Raw genomic sequence first — 16,104 nt, forward strand, 5'->3', positions numbered from 1 at the left:
GTTATATTGCTATAAAATCAAACAGAACATAGTTATATGAAGTAAAGAGGAAGTTGCCTTCTTTTCCTCTCCCCTCCCTCTGATTCTGCTCCCTGGGATGACCCTCAGTTGTAGTGGGATATGTCATATGCTGGCGGTGGGCGTTGCACGTGTCTGAGCACGTCTGTGTCCGTGCTATGTGTGTAGGCTTGTGTGTGCATGCACACACACCCTCTGCTGCTGTTTTCACACAAGAACTTACTGGGCTCAGCCACGTTGCCGGTCCTTCTTTATGTAGATTTAGCTCATTCTTGGGAAACATCTTCGCTGCCTCCCTTTTTCCCATCCTCATTTCAATGGGTCATTAAGTCCTGACAGTTTTCACCTCTCTCCGATGCTGTTGAAATGTATCCCTTCACCTCGTCCCTTCTTTGTCCATGGGGCCAGCTCCCATCCACTAAATCAGACTCTCTGGGCCAGGCCGGGCCCAGGATCTGCATTGCAGCAGCTGCCTGGGTGGTCCTCAGAGTCCTGGAGCTTGAGGACTGCCGGCCCTGAGAGAGAATCCAGCCTCCTTCATATGGGCTCAAGACCCTCCTGCTTCCGCCCACGCCCATGCTGCCTGCTTACCAGCCTTCCTGCCCCTCCCAGGATGCCGTCCCTAACCCTGGCCGCACCCAGGGCTCCTCTCCTGGGCCCTTATGGAGCTGCCCTGTAGCCCTCTCTGTCCACTCGCTGGAGGGGACTGCCGTGATTTGTTTATGCCCTTCCTGGGTGGTCCATTCCTGACTCACCTTCCGTACCTGGCATTGTAGATGTGCAGTGAAAGTCTGACCTGACAGATCCAGTGGGTGGGGTTGGGTCTTCTGGCTGCTGGACTGGTGCCCTGAGCAAGGGATAGGCCTTATTGATGGGAGACTGAAGGGGCTACTGCGTGCCTAGGTGGGCTCTTCCTCCATCAGCAGGTGGCGCTGTCCCCCTGGTTTGCTGCAAGGACTGCAAGGCAGGGAGCCCCTGGCCCCCTCTGTCCTTCCCTGGGCCAATGGCTATGCCTCAGGCCGAGGTGCATCTGCTGATGCCCGGCCCTCCTGCCCCTTGCCTTGCCAGGATGCTGGTGGAAAAGTACTCAGTGTCCCTGCAGACCATCCCACTGGTCCATCCAGGTGAGACTGTGTTTCTGCCCTGGCGTCACCCCCTGCCATGCATCCTGGACTCCTCACTCCTGAAGCCGCGCAGCCACCTGGAAGGGCTGTTCCTCAGGTAAGTGTGGGGAGGAGGGGTGAGGGGGTGGCACAGCCTGTCCAGGACCCCACCCTCCTGGAGTCCAGGGATAAGGGCCACCCCAAAGGGGGAAATTTGAAGAGGTGATCAGGCCAATTTGAATGTGTCAGTTTTTAGAGATGTAGGTGACGTTGTCTACTTACAGTATTTCATTTACTAATTTTGTTGCACATAATTTAAAAATTCCCACATTATAGCAGATAGCCAGTTGTGCATTTACAGGTTCATGTTGCTTTTTCCTCACCTACGCCCCAGTGTCACAGAACAGCAGACTCACCATGCGTGCCTTGGGGCTGTGTCTCCGTCAGCACTGGCGCCTTCCTGGGCCATCGAGGGCATGTGATGGACCCTTCCACCTACTTGTTGGAGGCACTTCAGTGTGTGTGTGATGCAGACACTGAAAAGCCTGTCCCCAGCTGCAGGCACACGCTCTAACAATACAACAGCTGTCTTATTCTTTTTGGAAGTAAATTCATGATCATTATCACGTAACCATTGACTATATTGCTTTTTGAGAGAATTTTTAAAAGATTTACCACAACCTTATCCAACACTTGGAATTATGAGCTAATATATCCAAGAAGAAGAGGAAAGAAAGTCCACAGGGTTCAGTGCAGCGGCATCTGCCGGGTGCTCACACAGGCTGGTGCTCTGTGGGGCTGGAGGCCAGGGCCGTGGAGAAGGGGCTGTCCTTGCCCACCCGGTGAGGAGCACAGAGGCGGAGCTGCTGCTGTGGTCTCTTCGGCCACCTTAGGACTTGAATGCCAGAGTCTTGCTCTCTTTTCCAGTTATACAGGGCTTATGTTTATTTCATGAATTCCAAGTCCATCTTATTGTATGATACAAAGATTATTTTTAACATTTTGATATGCTTCCTTTAAAAGTTTTTATCGTGGAAAGTTAACAAGCACATATCAAAGTATAGAGAACCATATAATGTCCTTCCACACACCCATCACTCACTTTCAACAACGATCAACTCAAAGCCAATCTTGTTTCCTCTCAACCTCTGCCCACCAACACTATTACCTCAGGATTACTTTTTTTTTTTTTAAAATGGAGTCTCGCTCTGTCGCCCAGGCTGGAGTGCAGTGGTGTGATCTCAGCTCACTGCAACCTCCGCCTCCTGGGTTCAAGCGATTCTCATGCCTCAGCCTCCTGAGCAGCTGGGACTACAGACACCTGCCACCACGCCCGGCTAATTTTTGTATTCTTAGTAGAGACGGGGCTTCACCATGTTAGTCAGGCTGGTCTCGAACTCCTGACCTTGTGATCTGCCCACCTCGGCCTCCCAAAGTGCTGGGATTACAGGCGTGAGCCACCGTGCCCGGCCACCTCAGGATTACTTTTAAGCAAATCCTCAGACACAGAAAATTGAATCTACAACTACTTCAGTTTGTGTCTCTAAAACATAAGACTCTATTTTTAGACATAACTTCGATATTACTATCATACCTGAAGAAATAGTAATTTCTTAATAGTGCTAATATGAGTTAGTGCTCAGATTTCAATTTTCTTCCTTCTTTTTTTTTAAGTATTTTGAGATGGAATCTCACTCTGTCGCCCAGGCTGGAGTGCAGTGGCACCATCTCGGCTCACTGCCACCTCCGCCTCCCTGACTGAAGCGATTCTTCCACCTCAGCCTGCTGAGTGGCTGGGATTACAGGTGTGTGCCACCGCTCTAGGTTACTTTTTGTATTTTTTTGTAGAGATGAGGGTCCCGCCATGTTGCCCAGGCTGGTCTCGAACTCCGGGGTTCAAGTGATTCTCCTGCCTCAGCCTCCCAAAGTGCTGGGATTACAGATGTGAGCCACTGCGCCTGGCCTTCAGTTTTCTTTAGATGTCTTTAATAGATTCTTCAGGCCGGGCGCGGTGGCTCACGCCTGTAACCCCAACACTTCTGGAGGCCGAGGCAGGCGGATCATGAGGTCAGGAGATCGAGACCATCCTGGCTAACAGGGTGAAACCCCATCTCTACTAAAAATACAAAAAAATTAGCCGGGCGTGGTGGCGGGCGCCTATAGTCCCAGCTACTCAGGAGGCTGTGGCAGGAGAATGGCGTGAATCCGGGAGGCAGAGCTTGCAGTGAGCCGAGATCGTGCCACTGCGCTCTAGCCTAGGTGACAGAAGAAGACTCCATCTCAAAAAAAAAAAAGATTCTTCAAATCAGGATCTGAACAACGTCCAAACATTGCAATTAGATGATAAAATGTTAATAATGAAATAATACTTTATTACATTGATGCCCTAACATATTTAAGCATTTTCTCATTTTTTGAACATTAAAGTTTTTTCCAACCTTCCTTTATTATAAATAATACAGCGGGGAATATTGGGGAGTATTTGTCTGGAGGTCTAAAATGTGTTCATAGCTGCAGTGTGAGGTTATTGGGTCTAAGTGTGAGAACATTAGTAAGGGTTCACATCACCACGTTGGAAAGGCACTATATAAGAGATAGATGGTGAAAAGAAGAAAGAGCTGGAGAAAGGAGAGTGCCAAAGAATGTCTGGGCAGGAACTGAGGTGGACAGTTGAGAAAGGACGGCGTCTTCCTGGGCTGCTTCAGCTTTGGAGTTTGTGCCCACAGCAGGTTTTCTGTCCTAGAGTGGATGGCGGGCAGGAAGTGTTTGACAGATGAGATGGCCCGTGGAGCGGTGACCTGGGATCAGAGCAGGCCTGCCAAATGGGGCCAGGTGGCTGCCCAGCTTCCCTGGAGTGAGGGCTTCAGACCCTCCTCCCTCAGATATGCTAATGAGGCTCCGTAGAGAGGGTGTTGCCAGCGCCTCAGATCTGCAGTCTTGGGAATTGGCTTTGGGCTTTCTGGAGGGAATGTCCGCTGTGTGACTCGGACTCAGTCCTGGGACTTCTGCCGGGCAGTGGCAAGGCCCACTTCCTGGAGGTCACCATTGAGCCCTGGGTCATCTTTCATTTCCTCCTTGTGCCAAGGACTTCAAGGCCAGACAGAAGAGTGGGAAAACACTAGTCAGTCATTCAATAATAACCTTACCATATTCAGCCAGAAACATGGCCATGGAGGCAGGTGACAAGGGGATCTCTTTTTTTTTGAGATGGAGTCTCGCTCTTTCACCCAGGCTGGAGTGCAATGGCGCGATCTCGACTCACTGCAGGCTCCGCCCCCCGGGGTTCACGCCATTCTCCTGCCTCAGCCTCCCGCGTAGCTGGGACTACAGGCGCCCGCCACCTCGCCCGGCTAATTTTTTGTATTTTTAGTAGAGACAGGGTTTCACCGTGTTAGCCAGGATGGTCTCGATCTTCTGACCTCGTGATCCGCCCGCCTGGGCCTCCCAAAGTGCTGGGATTACAGGCGTGAGCCACCGCGCCCGGCCGACAAGGGGATCTCTTAAGAAGCAGTCAGCGGGGCATGGTGGCTCATGCCTGTAATCCCAGCACTTTGGGAGGATCGCTTGAGCTCAGGAGTTCCAGAGCGGCCTGGCCAACATGGAGAAACCCCGTCTCTACCCAAAAAAATGCAAAAAAAGTTAGCCATGGGTGATAGCACACCAGTGGTCCCAGCTACTCAGCAGGCTCAGAAGGGACAATGGCTTGAGCCTAGGCAGGTCGAGGCTGCAGTGAGCCATGATCACGCCAGTGCACTCCAGCCTGGGCAACAGAGTGAGACCCTGTCTCAAAACATAATAATAAATAAAAAGCTGTCAGTCCAGTTCCATACACAAAGTTGCCACTGTGGTCTGTGGCCATGCTGCCCTGAACATGCTGGATGTTCTCTCATCTCAGAGGCTGAGCAGGGCCTGGCCTGGTTAGTACTTGGGTGGGAGAAAGTTCGTGCTGTGTGAGCTGACAGCTAGGTTTTCATTTTCCTCGTTATACCACCTGTATATTCCTAACTTTCTACAGTGAACATATATCATTTTTATCATTAGAAGGGGGGAAAGTAAATGCCATTTTTTAAAAAATCAGCTCTTGAAATAGATTCACTTCTCCTTACCTTTCTGTGAAAGGGGGAAAATATCTTCCCTCTGAACAAAGTAGGCAATAGCACAAATTAAGCAGTTTGTTTCAGATTGCAGAGTGAGCATGGGTGGGCTTGGCGTCTGTGTCCCAGCAGCTGTCCTGTTGGACCTATCCAGGTTTATGTGCAAGAACCCTCTTCCCGGGGAGCCTGCCTTGGGAGTACATGTGGTGCAGATGACCCCCTCATCCATCACCGAGCTAGCTGTGCATCCCAGGGTCAGTCCCCTGCCACCAGAGTCACATGTCATTATGACGGAAGCTGATACCAGCTGATTGCAGGAGCTGAACTTTTTTCCTCCTCCCTTCACAGTAATTCAAAAGGAAATCCAATTCTCCTGCATGGAAAAGTGTCAGGACCAAAGCCCACATCCCACTCGGGGGCGGAAGTCGGAAGGGTGGAGTTTGCCTGCCCTGCTCAGTTAGTTATAGTCCCCCCACAGTATTTGCAAGGACACTGGGGTCCACGTTTGTCCTCTGGGTGCATCTGCCACTGTCGGTGCGAGGACCAGCGTGCTTTCCACAAGCCCGATGCATGGGCCAGGCCGTTCCTCCATGAACATCCAGCAGGCAGGGGAAGAAGGAGGTGGATGAGGCTGAGCTTCTCCCGGAGGCCCGGCAGCCCCGCCTCTTGTTTTGCCACTAGCTTCTCTTCCTGGAGGAAGAGGCCAGGGTTGAAGCCCAGGTGCAATAAATCCAGCAGTTCTGAAGTGTGGAGAGGGCTGAGCCTTCCAGCTGGCTGCATCTGCCCCCCAAAATAAAGAGCAAGCGGAGGTAGCAAGCAGGGCCATTATGGAATCCCTGAGTTTCTGCCTGTGGTAACACTCGCTTATTTATTTACTTATTTTTGGAACGAAGTTTCGCTCTTGTTGCCCAGGCTGGAGCGCAATGGGGCAATCTTGGCTCACTGCAACCTCTGCCTCCCAGGTTCAAGCGATTCTCCTGCCTCAGACTCCTGAGTAGCTGGGATCACAGGCGCCCGCCCGCCACCACGCACAGCTAATTTTTTTTTCTTTTTTTTTTTTTTTGAGACGGAGTCTCGCTCTGTCTCCCAGGCTGGAGTGCAGTGGCGCGATCTTGGCTCACTGCAAGCTCTGCCTCCCGGGTTCGCACCATTCTCCTGCCTTAGCCTCCCAAGTAGCTGGGCCTACAGGCGCCCACCACCGCGCCTGGCTAATTTTTTTTGTATTTTTAGTAGAGACAGGGTTTCACCGTGTTAGCCAGGATGGTCTTGATCTCCTGACCTCATGATCTGCCCACCGTGGCCTCCCAAAGTGCTTGGATTACAGGCATGAGCCACCACGCCTGGCCTCGCATGGCTAATTTTTGTATATTTAGTAGAGACGGGGTTTCACCATGGTGACCAGGCTGGTCTTGAACTTCTGACCTCAAGTGATCCACCTGCCTTGGCTTCCCAAAGTGCTGGGATTACAGGCATGAGCCACCATGCATGGCCAACACTCACTTATTTTTATTTCATTTTTTTCTTGTTTTTAGTCAGGCCTATGCTCTGCTGCCCATGCTGGAGTGCAGTAGTACGATCACAGCTCACTGCAGCCTCCAACTCCTGGCTTAAGAGGTCCTCTTGCCTCAGCCTCCCGAGTAGCTGGGACCACAGGTGTGCACTACCATGCTCAGCTAATTTTTGTATTTTTTTTAGAGACAGGGTCTCACTGTGTTGCCTAGGCTGGTCTCAAATTCCTGGCCTCAAGCTATCCTCCTGCCTGGGCCTTCCAAAGTTCTGAGATTATAGACATGAGCCACTGCATCTGGCCTCTCTTATGTTTAAACAAAGAAAGAGAAAGCAAACGGCCATAGGTGAAAGCTTTGGTTGCTATTGGTTTCTGTTGTATTTAGGCATTTTATTCAGACTGATTTGAGTAAGTTGGCAAAGGCCCAGGAGCTGATACTTATAAATAACTACACTTGGTGTTTATCCTTCGGCCATCACTTGGGATTCTCAAGGCATTTAGAGACCTTGCCCTCTGGGACTGCTGCCCATAAAATAAATGAGGAGGTTGAGGCGGGAAGAATCTTCCCTTGGGTGTGATGAGGAACAGAAATTCCAAGATGAAGCTGGTCAGAGCTCTGCTTGGGAAGGCCCGTGTGCTGAGCCCAGCTGCCCCCATTTGCTGTCACTGGTTTTGCGGGTTTCCTCACTGTAGCTGATGTCCTTCCCTTGCTTCCTTCTGCTCCAGTGGGCGCCCACTGTCACTGCTGTCGTGGCTGGGGATTAGCAGCTCCCTCCTCATCTCCAATCACAGCTGAGGACTCCGATGGGAACCTCCCTTCATGGGATCCTCAGGGCTGACAGCTGGGGGCTTCTCACTCAGCCAGGCCTATGCAGCATCTGCTGCCGATGGAGGCTCTGTCCCTCCGTCTCTCCCTCCAGGGCCCTCCAACATTCTCAGGATAACTTCTGACCTCAGCATTGGCTTGGCCGTGGACAGAGGCACCCCCTTGGACCCAGCATCTGTGTTCTTGATGTGGGGACGTGACTCTGACAACAGCCAATTCTGTCACCTAAGGCATTTGAGCTTTCACTGCACACCCCTCCCACCCACTTTCCTTTTTCCGTTTTCCTCCAGGCTTCCCAGCCCGGGTGCTGCTGTTGGGATCCTCCTTCCTTCCCCAGAGTCAAGGCATTGTCTGTGCACAAGGCCCATTCCCTGCCCAGCAGCCAAGCTTGAGGTCACCCTGTGACACCCTGAAGGGCGTGAAAGGGCTTGTGGCTGAGCCAAGGAGAAGCAACACTCCCTTCCCGCCGAGCATGCACTCAGCCTGCAGAGGGGAGTCCTTGCCTCTAACCCTAAACACAGAATTCCTTGAAAGCCGGTCACCCCAGGGCAGAGCAGGACTATGTCCTTTCTGGCTTTCTCTTGCTCCTGGTCCCATAGACAAAATTTTCTCAGCAGCAATGAACTCAGTGGCCAATCAATCATTTCTCTGGCAGAAACTGCAAAGCCCACGTAGCAGAAGGGAGATGTTGTAACTGTGGGGTCTCTCCCTTGGAGCAGCAGTTAGAAATGTGTTGATCTGAGCCAACAGGGCCTTGTACAATCAATTCTCCCACTAAGAAACTGGCGGGGTGCCCCCTCCAGCAGAATGCCAGAGCCAGCGTCTCCTCAGAGTCCCTGAAGCGCCAGCCTCCTCACCACATGGCCTTTGTCGGGGTTCTGCCAACTTGCAAGGTCCTCCAGACATTGTTTACATGGGTATTGTCTGCGTTCGGGCTGCTGTGCATGTTCCTGAACCATACGTCTTGTTGGGGTCAGTCCATGAAAGTCTCCATGTGACCGGGCACGTGGGTAGAGTGGAGCATGCCAGCAGTCCTGGGGTGCACACGTGTTTGTATGTACAAACGAAGGTCTATTTCAGGGCGGTAAACTTCACAACCACAGGAACAAAGCTGCTTTCTCCTCTGAACTTAAATGACTTAGAGAAAAAACATGCAATTTGTAAATTGCCTGGACATTCTCAGAGAGACAGCAGCTTGGCTTAGAGGATAATCTTTGTTTTGTAGCATTCTGTTCCTGGCAGATTAAAGTATGATGTCCTTTTTAAAGGAGAAGGAGGAGGAGCAGAAGGAGGAGGCTGGGCTGACTGAAAAACTTTTTATCTAGGGTGGCAACGTTAAGTACTTTCTGAAATGTTCTTTGCATGCATTTGGGCCGTTAAAAAGAAGAACAAACGTGAACTTACATTTTCATTTCCTGGCATCCATGTTAATTATCTTTGGGATGTGGTCTAGAGAGAGCAAGCAAAGATGGTGGTCACGAAATGCACAGGACGTAGGAGGATCCTACCCCAAACCCAGGCTCTCTGGGAATGACCAGGAGCTCAGGAACGGTGACAAAGTCCAGCCAACCCCCTAGAAAATGACTTCTGAAGCACCTTCTACCAAAGGCCCTACAACCATATGAAACATTTCAACAACTCATTTTGCAGAGATCTGGAATCTTGTAGGTCAAGGTGATCTACCAGGTCAGTGGTCCCCAAGGCAGGGCTCATCTCCACACCAGCGCCGATTTTGAGAGCTCCTGTTAGGAGGAAGAGGCCCGAGGGGGTGGCGTGAATGGGCACACGGTCACGGCCACAGCCGCGTGGCTGGTCTGAGCACGCCCCCATCCCCGGAATCTGGGACACTTGCAGCTCACGTGGTTTCTGAAGAATCCTCTATGGAACTCTTGTTGGTATTTCCTTCCCAGAATGTCTTCATCCCGGGCCCCTTTGTGTTATTTTCCTGTCTTCTCAGGTGTCCCCTTTGTATCTGAAAAACATAAGGCAGAGCAGAAACGCCCTGTGTAACCAGATCTCGAGATGCTGGCCTCGCAGGGGTAATCATGCCCGCCCCTTGCAGCTGGAGGAACCCGCGGCTAAGACACCCACTCCTGGCCTCACTCCTCACCTTTCCACACCCTTGGCAAATATTTCACTTTCCCCTGTGGTCAAATGGAAAGGGCAGACTGCACTGCCCCACCCTGTTTTTTGTTTGTTTGAGACGGAGTCTTGCCTTGTTGCCCAGGCTGGAGTGCAGTGGCACGATCCTGGCTCACTGCAACCTCCACCTCCCGGGTTCAAGCAATTCTCCTGCCTCAGCTTCCCGAGTAGCTGGGATTACAGGTGCATGCCACCATGCCTGGCTAGTTTTTGTATTTTTAGTAGAGACAGCGTTTCACCATGTTGGCCAGGCTGGTTTTGAACTCCTTACCTCGTGATCTACCTGCCTTTGCCTCCCAAAGTGCTGGGATCATGGGTGTGAGCCACTGCATCCAGCCATCCGCCGTGTGTTTTAAACACTGTGAGGTGTGTTAACACAACATTCAAGAAGAGCAGGTGATTCTGATGCTAGCCTGGGTTCTTTTCCTTCTGACAGATCCGTGCATTGAGGGCTTGAAAAGCACATTTGTCTCTAGCATTACAGATATGCTTCCCAACAGCCAGTGAAGCTGGGTAGTGACAGCCTCCCACGGTGTCACCGAGACAAGTGTGCTGGCACAGAGGCCTCCCCTAACCTCAGCCCTCTGCCCCCCAGCTCCCCGCCGGCCCAACAGCTCTCCTTCCTGCGCAGCGGCCTCCTGAGCACCCTCTACCTGCACATGCCTGACTGCCCGGTGCCCCTGCTCCAGTGGCTGTTCAAGGTGAGGACCGCAGGCCTGCCACTAGGTGGCGGGAGCGCTGCAGTCTGGTGGCCTGGCAGGCCCACAGGCTGAGGGGTGGGCACTTCACCTCTTCTTGCCTTAGGTACTGCTTGGCTGGGCTCAGGCTGGGAGGAGGGAGGAGAGCTGATTGAGCATCGATCCCCACCATGGTGCTAAGAATGCCAAGGCCAGGGAGGTGCAGGGGGTTCGCCTGTGGTCTCCCAGAGTGGCGAGCACTGGGAGCCTCTGCTTCCCCCGAGGATGTGTGTCTCTGGGTGCTGCCTGTGCCCTCACGTGGCTTTCCTGAGGGACCTGGTGTACCCAGTGGACTAACGGTCTAACCTCTCAATGAATTGGTCCATGCCCCTCAACAAGTGCTTCCTATGCGACAAAGCTAATTTCTTCACCAGCAGTCACAGGTCCCTCATCCCATACTCAGCGGGAGGGCCGCTCAGGGCCCACGGCAATCCTGCAGCACCTGGTTTGGGGCCCTCGTGAATTTGGAGCCGAGGGTGCTTGGGTGTTTGAGCGTGTGCTTCCCATGTACAGTGGTAGCTTGGCTGGGAAAACCTGGAACAGCTGCTCTGGCTGCCCTGGCTGCCCTGTTTTTTCCCTCCTGGTTGCTGCTAGAACGTTTTGCCATAGGGGAACATACATTTTGCCCAGGGCTTGACACCTTTGCACAGAGAGAGGCAGTGAGAAGCCAGCAGGGACAGTCCAGGAGCCAACCGCTGTGATCTGAATGCCAGGCATGAGGATGCCGTCCTGGCCTTGGTCCCCACCCAGAATCGTCCCTGTCTGGGGACAGGTGGGTCACAAGTTCCAGCTGGTCCCATTCCTGCCAGTTGGAGCCTGGACCCCAGCTGTAAATCAGAGCCATCATGTGGGGCGGATTATTCCAGGAACTGCTTGGCCTCGGCAGGCTGGCTGCAGTCCAGAGAGAGCCCTCCAGCTCTCCCTTTGTGCTCTGGGTCCTTCACCTTGCTCCTCCTTACCCCAGAGGAGGAAGACATGCAGCTTCTGGGGCCCTGGTGTGTAGCTGCTAACCTTGCCAGCCCCCAATCCCCCACCCAAGGCCCAGAAGGAGCAGTGGGTGAGTAACGGGGAACAGTGGGGCCATTATTCCCCACGCTGGCCGGTGCAGCCCCTGCTCCTTGCACAGTGTATGACAGAACACACAATCGAGCATTGGGAGGCACAAAGGACCCATCTGAGACGGCGCCCACAGAGGGGCCCTGCGTCACCCTGACACTGGCGTGGAGTGCCTTCCCGGGGGTGTGTCGGTTTCTTCCAGGTTCAGAGGACCTTGTCCTGGGAGGCACAGGCGAGCCTTCCCCTGCCCCTTTCCCTGTCTCCATCATGCTGCGAGGGGGCTGGAGGGGAGAGGAGTGCAGGACCCAGCTCTGAGGTCAGACAGACAGACAGACTTGGTGTGAGTTCTGGCTCTGCCACCTACTCCTGTGTCGCCACGGGTGGGTTTCTTAGCATCAGCTCTGTGCCTCGGAGCCAGGCCTGATGGGCCCGTGTGGAAGGAAGTGGGACATCCGTGAGCTGCCTTGTCCTTGTGCCCCTACAGAGCTCTGCTCTGGGCCTGGGTATCCTCCGCGAGGCACGCTGTTAGTGCAGAGTTCCAGTTCACATTCTGCAGGAAGGAGAGACAAAAGCTCCCATCCCCCATGGCTGAATCCAGATCCATGAAAGGGGTGCACTGGCTTTGGGGGGCTTTCTGGGCAGCGTCCTCAGGGGACTTAGAACCTCGAGCAGTTACTGGGGACTGGTTGTGGGAGGCAGAAACCCATGGGGGCTCCCTTCCGCAGGTGCGAGGGTGGTTCCTGAGGTCGCAGGGCAGGGGCATGCTGGGCCCCAGGAGGAGCTGGACCCAGGGATGGGGAAGGGTTGGGATCCTAGGACTGGCCTCTGCTGCTGTCTCCCTGCAGGCTCCATGGCCAAGTAAGGCCAGACCCTGTTCCCAAATCTGGTTCCTCAGGAAGGAGAATCTGGCTAGGCTAAGAGGGGTTAAGTGGTCCCCTTGTCCAGTCAAAGGCAGCTAGGGAAGTGGGGTCCCAGGGCTGCCGGGGCCATGCCTGTGCCTGGGGTCCCTGCTGAGCCAGGGCGTGGGTGAGGTGGGCAGACTGCTCCAACCGTGCCCCTTCGACGTTCTTGGAAAGGACAGCCTGAGTTCTATCTTAGGGACTTGATCGCGTGCACTCCTCCCTGGGGCTTTAATAGGGTGTGCATGGGCACTGGCTGAACTGTGCCCTCGTGTGGGCCAGCCTTGCTGGGAGAGTGGACATCAGCAGGAGGTGTACACCCTCAATAAACATATGTTCTTGTTAGGAGAGACTCAAGTGTTCAGCCATGAAAATGTTGTAAGAAGTTATGACAGGAGAAAGGCAGAGTTCTAGATGCCGAGTGGAGGGCATCCATGCAGGCTTACTCGGGGGGGGGGGGGCAGGGGGGGCGTGCTTGGGAACCACACCTGTGAGGGAGGGAGAGCGTTTGGCCCCAGGCAGTCCCGCTGGGCTCTGGAGCCCAGTGACCCTTTAGAGTTGACCCAGTTGAGGCGAGGTCTCCAGCCTCGGCCAGTTATCAGACACAGACACTTGGTGAGGGCTGTGACCTCGGACTAGGTGCTCCCTCCAAGGTCAAGGCTCAGAGAGGGCCCTGGGTTCAGGGCCCTGACAGCGACACTGCCCAGCCCCTGGGGGAACAAGAGCCTCAGTCCTGGAAGGAGATGTGCCCACAAGGCAGACTTTTCTGGGTACTGGGGAGGAACGATGTCGTGCACAGCATGGCGGCCACGGTCGTGAGCTTGCTGAGTGCCCCTAGACCAGATGGCACCTGTGGGCTGCTGCTGTCCCATTGCTTATTCCCTTGTCAGCCTCTCTGCATGTTCCCAAACCCCAGCTTCTGACCGTCAGGCTCCAGGAGCATTCAGATAAGGATCCCAGAAATGACCACCCTGCCCTTCTTTGAGGACCTGTGTTCAGTACCAAGGACCTTCTAAGCTGGTGGTCTCAGATGACAGTGAGTTAAGGCGCTCACCTGGAAATGATTTGAGGATCACAGAGAGGGCCCACCCTGTGATTGTCCTGCCGCCTGTGATCAGTGCGGGCATGCTTTCTCTCCCTTACGCTGGGCCCTGCCCTGGAGAGGCATGGCTGTGACCATAGGGAGCGAGGGGCAGAGGGACCCCCATGCCAGGAGGTGGACGGAGTAGGAGGTTTCAAGTGACACAGACCTGGGTGTCTGGGCCTGAGTGCTGGCTTTGCTGCTCACAGGCTGTGTGACTCTGGGGAAGTTGTTTGACCTCTCTGAGCTTGGTTTTCCATCTTTTAATTGGCAACAATGACAGTGTCCTTCTACCACACGGACTTACGAGAATTAATGTGGAGTAATAGAAGTTTGCTACTATTGCTTCTTAGGAATGACCCAGCTAACCAGTGTTTTTTTGTTTTGTTTTTTGTTTTTTGTTTTTTGTTTTTCCCACCTAGCTGCTGACATGGTCTCCAGAAACGTCTTTGGGAGCCTTTGGTCTTCTGTGGGATCTCAGTGTGGATGGAATCTTCCTTCAGCCCGGTCAGTACTGGGATGCAGGGTGGAGATTGGCGTGCTGAGCTCCCAAGCCTGTGATACGTGACTCTCAGTGCGCGGAGCCCAGCTGCAGGGGAGATGCTGGTGGGACATTGCATCACCAGGGTGTGGAGGCATCAGGCCATCTTTGGCTCAGGCTCCAGCATTAGCAAAAGGCTGAACCAACAGGCTCCTCGGCACCTTGAACTGGCCTCGTATCTCAGTCCCTATGGCCACGGCCAGGCTGACCTCACAGGCTCTTGGGATCCCAGAGCAGTCCAGGACAGTGGGTTCAGACTGAGATAGTCTCTAGGTCTAAGGGGACAGCTCGCCCCCAAGTCCTTCCCGAAAGCACCGGTTAGCTTGGGAGGGTTCCAGGAACATCCGCATCAAATCAGGGTGCTCCTTGGGTTGGAGTCACCAAAGGCAAGAGTCTGAAGCTGTCTCCCTCACTGACAGCCTTCCTTGGCTGATAGGACATCCACAGTGCCCCTGAGTTTGGTCTGGGTGGGAATGAGAGCCTCAAGCTGGTGCCTTGGTTGTGACATTTAGGTGTATTTAATTCCTCTTTATTTCGGATGTTCAGAGTTCCACAGAAGGAATTAATTTCCCCCCTAGTGGCTACACCCTCCCTAGACTGTCATTATTTGGTACCTGAACCTAGACACTTTGGCACCAAAAAATATCATGTAACCAGTTGAAAGTTGCTTAGGCAGACAGTGAGAGGGACTCCCAGGTGGTCAGACCCCGTCTCTGCTCCAGCTGTAGGCTGCTCACCCCAGAGCAAGAAAGCGCATGGCCCTGAAGGCCAAGGCTGTACACCAGGATGTACCATGAACCCCCAGCCCTTTGAGTTTCTGCTTTTGTGCCTCTTCTGCTTCAGGAGTTGGCTGAGCTGGGGCCATCTGTCAAAGTAGAGCATTCCAGACTCCTCCGCCCCTGCCCTCCATGGAGCCCTCTAACTGAGGTCTTCTGAATAGCACCAGTCTCAGCACCCTCTCCCTTTTTGTAACCTCTGCCCCTGTAGCCCCCGATGCCCTTTGGAGCCCCAGGGGCCGCCTCTGCGGCATGCCTGCCCTTTAGGGGAACAGAGGCCTCCCTTGTCCTGCTCCCTGCAGTGGTATGTGTCTCCTCTGCTGAGGCAGAGGGGACGCCTCACTTTCCTTTGCTTCTTGCCACGTTGTCTCTGATGCGCTCCTCATTAGGAGGGGTCAGAAACAAGCTCTTGAGTCCCCTGTCAGCTCAGCTCTGGCTCTTCCAACTCCAGAGCATCTCCCGTGGACATTACCTGAGAGCCCAGCCTGAGATTCTGTTTCCAGGGAACCAGGGACTGGCCTAGAGAATTCCATGCCTGGGGTCGGGATCTCAACTGGTGTGGGGAAAGTGAGAGGCCTGGTCCATTAGAGAACTGAAGGCAGGGACTCGAGCAGATAGTTGGGTACCCAGGTTCTTAGCAGCATTATTCACAATAGCTAAGAGGCGGAAGCAACCCAAGTGTCCATCCGTGAATGGATAAACCAAATGTGGTACATACATACAGTGGAATATTACTTGGCTTTAAAAAGGAAGGAAATTATTTGAATGCCCATGATGTATTATTAAAAAAAAAAAGGAGGAAGGAAATTCCGACACATGCCACAAGATGGATGAAATTACGCTGAGTGAAATAACATACAAAAGAACAAACACGTATATGAGATACCCAGGGTAGTCAAATTCATATTCCATGTATATAAGGTACCCAGGGTAGTCAAGTTCATATTCCATGTATATGAGGTACCCAGGGTAGTCAAATTCATAGAGACAGAAAGTGGAATGGTAGTTACCGGGGGCTAGGGGAAGGAGAGAGTGGGGAGTTATGGTTTAATGGGTACAGAGTTTCAGTTTTGCAAGAAAAAAAGAGTTCGGAGATGGATGGTAGTGGTGATTGTACCACAGTGTGAATGTACTTACTACCACTGAACTGTGCACTTAGAAATGGTTAAGATGGTAAATTTTATGTTATGTGTATTTTAATCACAACTTAAAAAAAAAAAGCTAGGTCAAGAGCAAAAGGGCCAGGTGCCCAGAGAGAATCTGCCAGAAGTCAGGACTAAAGATCAACTGCCATTTCAGGAAGCATTTCTAAGGTTAAGTTAGA

The 16,104-nt window shown here is 53.0% G+C and overlaps 1 protein-coding gene across 3 annotated transcripts in view; it reads left to right on the forward strand.

Moving 5' to 3' along the window:
* The first annotated feature begins 1,205 nt into the window (after window positions 1-1,205).
* FAM178B (family with sequence similarity 178 member B) overlaps window positions 1,206-16,104 on the forward strand; it is an 86,128-nt gene continuing 71,229 nt past the window's right edge. The window contains exons 1-3 of one of the 3 annotated variants that reach the window (XM_055241897.1): window positions 1,206-1,239; window positions 10,286-10,391; window positions 13,886-13,970. In XM_055241897.1, the coding sequence (XP_055097872.1) occupies window positions 13,894-13,970 (77 nt within the window). In that variant the 5' untranslated portion in view covers window positions 1,206-1,239; window positions 10,286-10,391; window positions 13,886-13,893. Of the gene's footprint in view, window positions 1,240-10,285; window positions 10,392-11,713; window positions 11,824-13,885; window positions 13,971-16,104 lie in introns of those variants that run through there. The other 2 variants (XM_063617711.1, XM_063617710.1) reach the window with 2 other exon arrangements.

Source organism: Symphalangus syndactylus, chromosome 14 (assembly GCF_028878055.3).
Source record: "Symphalangus syndactylus isolate Jambi chromosome 14, NHGRI_mSymSyn1-v2.1_pri, whole genome shotgun sequence".
NCBI classification, from domain to species: Eukaryota; Metazoa; Chordata; class Mammalia; order Primates; family Hylobatidae; genus Symphalangus; species Symphalangus syndactylus.